General features: G+C 33.3%; 2 protein-coding genes across 2 annotated transcripts; one reads left to right on the top strand and one right to left on the bottom strand.

The window, feature by feature from the left end:
• The first annotated feature begins 2,116 nt into the window (after positions 1-2,116).
• LOC111008834 (P-loop containing nucleoside triphosphate hydrolases superfamily protein) lies at positions 2,117-7,527 on the top strand. The gene is made up of 12 exons (XM_022281669.1): positions 2,117-2,733; positions 3,114-3,299; positions 3,778-3,963; positions 4,377-4,460; positions 4,718-4,759; positions 4,905-4,976; positions 5,062-5,361; positions 5,955-5,993; positions 6,094-6,198; positions 6,475-6,543; positions 6,648-6,773; positions 7,079-7,527. Exons 1-12 carry the CDS (start codon positions 2,311-2,313, stop codon positions 7,259-7,261), a joined length of 1,815 nt encoding a protein of 604 aa, XP_022137361.1. The 5' UTR covers positions 2,117-2,310; the 3' UTR covers positions 7,262-7,527.
• Positions 7,528-8,940: 1,413 nt separating this feature from the next.
• Positions 8,941-9,950, bottom strand: LOC111008921 (early nodulin-like protein 6). Its single transcript, XM_022281798.2, has 2 exons — positions 9,601-9,950; positions 8,941-9,517 (listed from the first exon to the last, which is right to left on the bottom strand). Exons 1-2 carry the CDS (start codon positions 9,782-9,784, stop codon positions 9,180-9,182), a joined length of 522 nt encoding a protein of 173 aa, XP_022137490.1. The 5' UTR covers positions 9,785-9,950; the 3' UTR covers positions 8,941-9,179.
• Positions 9,951-10,044: the final 94 nt, after the last annotated feature.

Raw genomic sequence — 10,044 nt, 5'->3', positions numbered from 1 at the left:
TTTTTTTTTTTCGTTCTTTTTGGTTCATCTCATTCTCATCAATCATTCTTCAAAAGATGGTGGCTAGCCCTGCCCTGCTTCATTATTCCATCATTGCGCCAATTAATAAAGACTTTTCACCTTACAATGGCAATTGGCAATCCCCCACCAGGAAAAAAAAAAGGTATGTTTAAATATTCTTTTAGTCTCGCTGTCTTTGCCCAATCTATTTTGATTATTTATTTTCAAAATGTTTATTTTGGTGTGTATATTTTCAACTACTGTTTATTTTAATTCTTGTATTTTTGAAACTTTAGTTTTGGTAATTGTTCTTTAAAAAACTGTCTTGTTTTGTCACTTCATTTTTTATTTTTTATCTCATTTATTTAAAGCAAAATTTTAGTACGATATTTCACTCGTTAATTTTATTGAATTATATCCATAAATTCGTATTAAATAATTTATGTATAAAATTTGTAGTAAAATTTTTTAATTCAATAATTTTTATTTCGAATTTCGTTAAACTGTTTGCCTCTAGTTAAATTTTGAATTCATGTGATATAAGTTCCTATTTTCTTTGTTTAAAGCATCGCGTGGTGTTGAAGACTTGCATCTGGATGTCATTGTGTGGGCGTGGGTCGTGATTTAAACATCAGACATTTAAAACCAATATATAGTGTCTTAACTAATTCAACACTTTAAATCTTTGATATAATAAAAAAAGTATTACTTGCGACCTATGTCTAATTTATAACTTATTGTTTTTGTTATTATTATTGTTATTTTGGATGTGAAAATGTTTTAAATTTCGATTAGTTTATCCACCAATGAATCTAATTTTTTGATTCAATAACAAGACAGTACAATAGATTCATCATTTCTTTAATTCATCAACATGTGAGGATGAAGATTTGAACCTCTAATCTTTTAGTCGACGATATATATGTTAATCAATTGAACTACAACCATGTTAAACATAACTACATTTATAATTTTAAAAAAACGACTCTCAATTATGTGTAATGATATAAAATGATGGAGCTCTTGACCCTATTTCAAAATTTTCAAATTTTGCAAAAATAATTAAAAATAAATCAACATTTTTTTATAACTTTTTTTATATATTACTTGTTGCTTATGTGCTGAAGATTGATGTCAATATCTGTAGTGCCCCTCGTTTTCTTTGCAATTTCCTTCTTCACCTTGAGCTTGACTATAGGTTTTTTTTTTGAGACAAGCTTGACTATAGTTTTGTTTGTTTGATAGTTTATATAATTTCATAACTGACTATATGCAAAATTTATTTATGTAGTTTAAAAGTCCCGGATCTCTTACTTTTCGATAACATCTTCCATAAACTTTATTGAATTTGAAAATTTTTAATTTTTATGAATACTCTTTTATGATAATGACATTATCCCCGCAGGTAGATATTTGCATATTTACCATTTTTAACCAATTCAAATAAAATTTTTTGATGATTATTGTTTTCTATCAGTAATCAATATTCATTATTCATTTTACATTGTGAACTTGAACCTAATTTAATAGATTAAAATACTTATTTTTACCAAAAGATTGTATACTAAAAAGAATATATATATATATATACTTTCGACCATTTTTTTAGGTGTATTTTGACAAAATTATTATTGAAATATGAACATTTCACTTTTTTTAAATCATATTAAATAGTACATTTGAAACAATAAAATATTTATAATTGAATGATGTATTTATAATTAGATTTAAATACTATTTTGGTTATTGTACTTTTAAATTTATTTTATTTTAATTAATCTCTGCACTTAGAAGCAACAATTTAATCTCTGCACTTAGAAGCAACAATTTTGGTCTCTTAATGTTTATTTTTATCTCATTTATTTCAATTAAAATCTCAACACGACATCTCACTCACAACTTTGTATTAAAATATTTTCATATATAAAGTTTGTGTTAAAATTTTGTAAATAGAATGATATTTTTTTTAAATGCAATGATCAGGGAGTAAAATAAATTAAAATTTAAAATCTAGGTATCAAAATAAATATTTTGATGAAAATTAACTTAACCAAAAAATACGTGGTATTTATTTTTCTTCCTAGATAAACCAAAATAGTATTCTTTGAATATTCAGCTTGGTGGGTTCAACGGCACTAAAACCCTAGAATCGAAAGCAGAGGTTAAATCGCCACTGCTTGAGCAAGGGTGCCAACTGCGATAAACCCTAGCCCTACAATATCAAAGAACAGGTAAGATCGCCACTGCTTGATCAAAGGTGCCAACTTCTTCTCAGATTCTAAGCGAAAGAATCAATTGGAAGTCACTGCCATGGTCGTACTGAACGAGAAAGCTCCGTCCTCAGCAGAGGTCGAGGCAAAGGACAAAAGACGCAAGAGAAAGAGACCGAAGAAAAGTCTTCCTTCAATAGGTGCGGAAGAAGGGAAAGGAGATGCTGAAGGTAATGTATCAGAAGAGAAAGTGAAAGAAGTCAAGAAGATGAAGAGGAAGACGAAAACGAAAACAAAGACGAAGGGTGAGTTGGAGGAGGAAGGACATGAAAATGCTAACAGTGACGAGGGAGCGCATGATGTGGAAGGGGAAGTGGAGAAGGATGAGGAGCAAGGGAACAACAAGAAGAAGGTTAAGACTGGTGGATCGGGAATTATGAGTACCGTTTCATTTGATTCGCTTGAGTTGTCGGAGAAAACTCTCCGGGCGGTTAAGGACATGAGATTTGAGCACATGACTCAGGTGAGATTTCTGCTTAGGGCAATTTAGTGCAATTTACTTGTTGGCGTTGTTTAGTAATGAAAAGATTAAATTTCATTTCAATTAAGGGAAAATTTTATTCTAATAATTATTTGACCTAAAGTATGCAAGTCGCAAGTATTATTTTGAGGTCATGAATGGGAATGCTGAAAACCATTTTAGCCCGTGACTCGTGGTATGAAGTGCTTTGATGTTGGCTATAAATTGTTTTTAATAATGGGGTAAGTTCAAGTTCAACCCTGGAATTAATGAAATTTCATCTGATCGTGAGGGTTTTTCGTTTCTTAGATGTTATAATTTAGTAGCAATATCTAATACATAGACTTGCATGTTCTCAATTCTTCCTGACATTATGAATGCAGATTCAAGCCAGGGCAATTCCACCTTTTCTGATTGGCAAAGATGTTCTTGGCGCCGCGAGGACTGGTTCAGGGAAAACCCTTGCCTTTCTTATACCAGCTGTGGAGCTGCTACATCACATCAGCTTCACTCCTCGTAATGGAACTGGTGTTATTGTTATTTGTCCAACAAGGGAGCTTGCAATGCAGGTTGGAAAATTTTTCCCTGGCATGCATTTCTCTTTTAATATTAGTGCTGAAGGAGCTTACAATTATTCTTTTTCTACCTGATCCGGTATGTATTAATTAAAAATAACTATAACTTCATAAAGACGAAAAAGTACGCATAGCTATAGGGGCTCAAGAATGTATATTGTCCCACAACTCAGGACTAACTCCCTAGATCTATCTTCAACAATTATATTTTTCAATGAAGGAAATAAAAACTTCATTAATGTTTTAAAAGCTTCAAGAAAGAAAATAAAAATCTCCCTTTAAGCACATTGCAGAAAGCAACGCACAAAAAGAAAGACTATTTCTATGCTAAAAGGCTTACTCAAAAGAGCAGACTCAGACATGTTCTTAATACTCGAAGATGCTTGATCATTAAGAACCCTTTTCTTGTTTTCTTTTGACCTTATACAAATCTCTTGATATTTTTACTGATTTACTATTTTTAATCATTTAGACACATGAAGTGGCAAAAGAGCTTCTCAAATATCATTCACAGACACTTGGCCTAGTTACTGGTGGTTCTAGTAGACAAGCTGAGGCTGATCGTATTACAAAGGGAGTCAATCTATTAGTTGCAACCCCTGGTCGACTTCTTGACCATCTTCAACATACCAAGAATTTTATATATAAAAATTTGAAGGTGATGTGGCCTTTTTTTGATTTCCCTTGTATTATTGATGTATTATTGATGAAAATATTTTCATCTTTATACTGCGTAAAGAATGGATTCTTGGAAATTTGTTGTGGAAATTTGTTGTTAGTGTTACGGCCTTGTTGCTGCCAAAATATGGCTGTGTCTCATGTGCTCTGTTATTTCTTGTCTTTTTCAGCCTCAATTTTTGAAACGGAACTATTTCATTGATAATAGGCTTATATATCAATTAAGTTGGGATTTATGATTAAACTGTAAAGAATTTCAAAATTTTACTTCCCATTCTCAGTGACTTGAATTCGCATATTGTAACTCTTCAAAGGGTGCTGGCAATACTTGTATGTTATCCTCGATCTTATAAATATATCGTGACATTTTTTTCCTCTGAACTTCAATTGCAGTGCCTCATAATTGATGAAGCAGACAGGATATTGGAAACCAATTTTGAGGAGGAAATGAAACAAATTATAAAGATCCTACCAAAGGTGAATTGATTGTTGTTGTAGTCTTTTGTGATATAATATTTCAGCTTTTTTTTCCTTTCACAATTGCAGTGTTAATTATTAAAAGTTGCTAGGTAACCTGGTATGCCTTACCAAATGGAGTTAAAGTAGTTAGAGTAGGGGTGCATTATTGCTGTAATTATTATTATTTTTTATGGCGGTGGTCATTATTGTCCTTGTGAATGTAATGTGTAATTTGTTCTAATCTGATTGTAGTGTAATTTGAATCTAACTTGCAGAATAGGCAGACTGCTTTGTTCTCAGCAACCCAAACACAAAAGGTTTGTTGGTTGTATTCAACTCTTATACTTCTTAGTTCTTCTCTCCTTGTGTTTTCTTCCCTTCTACCTATGAACTATTCTTTGTTCATGTAAATTGATATTGGTTTCGTCCCTCCCCACTAATCCTTCAAAAAAAAAAAAACAGGTTGAAGATCTTGTCCGCTTGTCATTTCAGTCAACTCCTATTTATATTGATGTGGATGATGGGAGAACAAAGGTAACGTAATCTACTGTTACTTATATACTTATTTCCTATACTTGCCCTTGCGTTGATTTATTGTATGACATATATGTTGTTGTAGGTCACCAATGAAGGGTTGCAACAGGGTTATTGTGTTGTGCCCAGTGCTAAAAGATTCATTCTTCTATATTCCTTCTTAAAGAGAAACTTATCTAAGAAAGTTATGGTCTTCTTCTCATCTTGTAACTCTGTAAAGTTCCATGCCGACCTTCTTAGATACATTAAGGTTGATTGCTTGGATATCCATGGAAAGCAAAAGCAGCAAAAGAGAACTTCTACCTTCTTTGCCTTCAACAAGGCTGAGACAGGGATCCTACTATGTACTGATGTTGCTGCACGTGGACTTGACATTCCTGCTGTTGTGAGTTATCTTATTTTTTAGTTTTGTCAATGCATTTCCCCGGATGGAAACAATTAAAGTCCTATTACCTTCGTGGTCATATTATCGTACAAATCACGATAACATTTATTTTTCATTGGTTGGATGGAAATAGCTACAGACTGTGGCATGTTCTCCCTAATTACTTATATTTTTTTTATATGCTGTATTCCTTGTGTGTGGGTATACTTCTTATATTTTTGTTTTGATATGTGGAACTCTTTTAGTTTGGAGGTTCTTGGAAAGTGGAAGTGTCCATGCAGACCACCATCTGGATCATTAAATGAGATCTTCTATTCCGTTAGAATAACCCTGAAAGGATGAGGAAAAGAACTAAATTTGTTTAAAGATTTCAATTATTATAGATAAGATAACATTTGTATGTACTTCATAGCTGGCATTAAGAATCTGTTTTCATAGTGGATTGTCACATTGTAAAATGCTCTTCTTAAAATTACTGAGCTGAAGCATAATAATGGTGTTATATGTATCAGAGCCATTTAACTTAATACGTGTGTTTCAATATTTGCCCTTGCCTAATTGATGATTCCCTATGCTCATTTTGTATTTCTCAGGATTGGATTGTGCAATACGATCCTCCAGATGAACCCAAGGTGCCTGCTGCTCCTTAATTGCGTTCACATCTCATTTAGTATCCTTGTTGTAATTCATTTATTATATGAGTTTAATATTATGTGAAATTATTGCTTTTAGGAATATATTCACAGAGTTGGTCGAACAGCTAGAGGTGAAGGTAGCAAAGGAAATGCCCTACTTTTCTTGATTCCTGAAGAGCTTCAATTTCTTCGCTATCTGAAGGTCTGGTATTTGCCGTAAAAAGTTATATTGAATTGTATGCACTGTTGGTGGCAAGTTACCTTCTTCTGAAGGGTTAGGTATTATTTTTGGAAGGTCAAAAACAAACGAGACTCTAAGTCCTTAGTTTTTTTAATGTCAAGCATGATATTTTAAACTTCTTCTCTTTAATCGAGCTCGATTGTTCATAGGGACTTGTTTTTGTGTGGGGGATTAAAATGGTTTCACTAGTATACCGCCCTTATAATACTTCGAGTGTTCTTCATTTTTTTTTGTCAGGCCGCAAAAGTTCCTGTCAAAGAGTATGAGTTCAGTGATAAGAAACTAGCCAACGTGCAGTCTCATCTGGTAGGTTCCTTTTGTCATCTCAGCAGCGACATTCAGGCACAGACACACATGAAATATGAAACTCATCCTGTGATTCTAATCGTGGACTATCTTGAATGATGCAGGAGAAGCTGGTGGGCAGTAACTATTATCTGAACAAGTCGGCTAAGGATGCTTACAGATCCTATTTACTAGCTTATAATTCACATTCCATGAAAGATATTTTTAATGTTCACCGCCTTGATCTTCAGGTATTGATTAATTTCTTGTCATCTATTCCATTCCAGTCAGTATTCAGTAGTCAAATCTTGGCATTCACGCTTATTGAAGTAATCTGTCTTTGTATCTAATGTACAGCACTTTCTTGTAAACTCTTAGTGAGGAGCTTCTCAACTGAAATTTGATGTATACATGTTATATGATGATTGTATTATGTCATTCCACAAAGTTTCCTGCTAGAATTCTTGTAGCTCGATGAGTAGGGTATCGGGGCGTAGATTAGAGGTAGCAAGCTTTCTATGTTTTCACTTCTCACCTTAAAATTGTATGTGAACAGGCTATTGCAGCTTCCTTCTGCTTTTCCAACCCTCCAAAGGTGAACCTGAACATTGACAGCAGTGCCTCAAAATTCAGAAAGAAAACGCGTAAAGTAGAAGGGAGCAGGAATCGGTTCAGTGAGAGCAATCCTTACGGGAGGAAGAACGTCGAGGAGGATGAGAGGCAATTTGTAAGATACTAGCTGAACTGAACTGTTGTTTGTCAACCCATCTATGAAATGAATTTGTTCAGATTTCATAGTTGAGATAATTATTACTCGGCCCTTAGTGAATCATTTATGTGCTGGTGTCCTAAAATAGTCCTGGTACTGGTAACCAGATGCGATTTTGTATCCCAATATTCATAGCATAGGAAAAATTTTGAATGTGGCGACTTATTGATTTCATAATGGTGTAAATTTGTGGAACAGAACGCAGAGTATAATATCTCTCTTTTATATTTCTTTTAGAGGTTTAAGTGAACTTTTGCTTGGAAAAATAATGCCTTAGTCAAAGGTTTTACGAACTATGGACGTATTCATTTTCGGTAGTTTGTACGTCTGTTAAGGATTTTGGTAGGAAATTAGGATTTTGTTTTTTAGTTTCGGATTCAACGAATACCGTTTTTTAAAATTGTTTTCGAATTCTGTGATCCGGTAGAAATTTTGAAAATGATTTTTTTATGTTATTCAGAATTTGAAATTTTGAAAATGATTTTTTTATGTTATTCAGAATTTGAAATTTTTAAGATGCAAAATTATATTAAAAATAATAAAATCTTTGATAATATTATAAATTTATTTTATTTTATTTTAACAATTTTATTTTTGTTAAAATTAAAACTGTATTCTAAATTATATAATAAAATAATTATACATAATTTATAAAAAAGAATATTAATAAATTAATTAATATAATATTAGATTAAGCTAAATATTTAGTTTGTAATTAAGTTTATAAATATACTACTAAACACCACGATATATTACAAGATCACGGGAGAATGAGCTCATAAGGTATATATTAATTATTACTAAAGCTATGTTCACTTTGACATGTGAGTTTGAGCTTTAAGCTTTTCTGTTTCAGATTATCTAATCTTTTAAATATAATTTATAATACTTGTATAGTCTTCAATTTGTTCTAATATCTCAATTTATTTTATGCGATTTTACATACATCGAAAATATTTTTTATTTTCTATAAGAAAAATTTAGTTAATTCAAAACTTCGAGTTTGAATTTTATGTTGCAAAAATACCCAAATTAGTATAAAATTCAAAGAAAACAGAAATTATTTATCTCGATCAATTAACTGTCAGTTGTCTTGATTTTTCTTGAAAAACAGAAAGTTATATTTTTAACCATTTCTTCAAAATGGATCTATTTTTTTAGGGTAAAATACATGGTGTCTATTTGGTCCCAGATTTTTTCAAAAAGTAACACTTTAGTCCCGAGAAAGAGTTCTGAATGATCATGAGTCTATTTTTCCGTTAGTTGACGGAAAAATGACATGACATAGATAAGGTTAATTTTTAAATGAGGTGACAATTTTTATTAGTTTTATATTAATTTTAGTTTATTTGTCATATTTTTTTTTTTTAATTTCTTTCTTCTCTTCTCTATCCTCTCTCTCCTCACCCAACCTCTTCTTCCCCTTTTTTCTCTTGCTCGCCGCCCCACCACACCAGAACCGTAATGGGTATGGAACAGTTCACCTTCCACTAAAAATCTTGTCATTGTAATCGGCATCAACGCCCAAACCAGAACCATCGCCGGAAACCACCAGAAACTCGACATGGTCGGAGTTGGGTCCCGTGGGAAAAAACACAACGACGTTGAATTGTTCATTACTCTTCCAATAATTTCTAATATCTGGATTATATGGCATAAAAGATTTTCACACATTAATGTTGCAGTTGCATTCAGATGCAGTGCAAGAGAAACCAGAACAGAAGCCACATTTCATTCATTCACAACACTAGAAGAAGGCAAATAAACCACTCTCTGTCACAAAATCAAAAAAATTCTGGATCATCAAAAAACCAACCCCTTCTCTACAACCTAACCCAAGAAAACCAACCCTGAAACTGCATTCTAAAGAGTACCAACTCAAAATCATTCAAATGAAAAGAAAGGAAAGAAAGAACACAAAGAAGATCCCAAAAACAGGACAGGAAACAGAGAGCAAATCAAGAGCACTGCTGTTGTTGTGGGGTGGAGCAGTAGAGTTGGGGGATGGAGGAGGGCTGAGATTGAGAGGCTCCAACACTTTGATTATCATCCTGAGGCCCTTCTGGCAGTGCCCTGAAACCCCACTGATGAAATAGAACAGCCCTGCTCTGTCAAGCCCCACCACAGTGTCCCCATTGTTGTCATAGAACAGAGGCTTCGAAGAAAGGCACTGCTTGTACTCCTCCTCTGTCACCTCCATCACAGAGTCTTTCTCATACTTGAAATCTAACAACACACAAACAAACAAACAAAGACAATCACTTGTGGTTGTTACTGTGAAAAATTTGACAAGTGTTTTGTCTACTTACGGACGGTGTCATCAACATTGAATCTGTTGTGGGAGGCCCATTTGTTGTATCTGTCGGCTTCTTTTGGATTAGGGACTGCCCACCCATCTTCGTCGCCGACCAGAAAGTCGGTGCTTTTGGCAGAAAAGAAGTGAAAGGAGAAGAGGAGGAGGAGGACTGGAAGTGAGAGAGATTGAGAAGCCATTAGTGATGTTCTTGGAGGTTAAAATGAAATTTGGGAGCTGTTGTTGAGGAGAGTGAATTAAGTAAAAAAAGTTGAATATATAAAGATGGATGGGGAGGAACGAGGAGTTTGTTGGAAGTGGAGAGAGAGGGAAGATCTTGAAGAGAGAGACGTGGGAGCGTGAACAGAGGGATTTCTTTTGAATTGGTATTACTATAACTGTTCTTCAAAATGGCTGCTCTTTTTTACTTCTTTTTTGCTGTTAGAAGTTCTGTTTTGGT

Source organism: Momordica charantia (genome assembly GCF_013281855.1).
Source record: "Momordica charantia cultivar OHB3-1 chromosome 3 unlocalized genomic scaffold, Mcharantia_2.0 BLBB01000003.1, whole genome shotgun sequence".
Classification (NCBI taxonomy): domain Eukaryota; kingdom Viridiplantae; phylum Streptophyta; class Magnoliopsida; order Cucurbitales; family Cucurbitaceae; genus Momordica; species Momordica charantia.
This window is presented reverse-complemented; position numbering and strand designations above follow the sequence as displayed.

Bases quoted from the DNA above. Each gene is read 5' to 3' on its own strand.
- LOC111008834 (XM_022281669.1), top strand. From the start codon at position 2,311: ATGGTCGTACTGAACGAGAAAGCTCCGTCCTCAGCAGAGGTCGAGGCA. The intron at 4,760-4,904 runs GTTTGTTGGTTG...AAAAAAAAACAG, and splicing joins CAGCAACCCAAACACAAAAG to GTTGAAGATCTTGTCCGCTT. The intron at 5,362-5,954 runs GTGAGTTATCTT...TGTATTTCTCAG, and splicing joins GACTTGACATTCCTGCTGTT to GATTGGATTGTGCAATACGA.
- LOC111008921 (XM_022281798.2), bottom strand. From the start codon at position 9,784: ATGGCTTCTCAATCTCTCTCACTTCCAGTCCTCCTCCTCCTCTTCTCC. The intron at 9,518-9,600 runs GTAAGTAGACAA...GTGTGTTGTTAG, and splicing joins CAATGTTGATGACACCGTCC to ATTTCAAGTATGAGAAAGAC.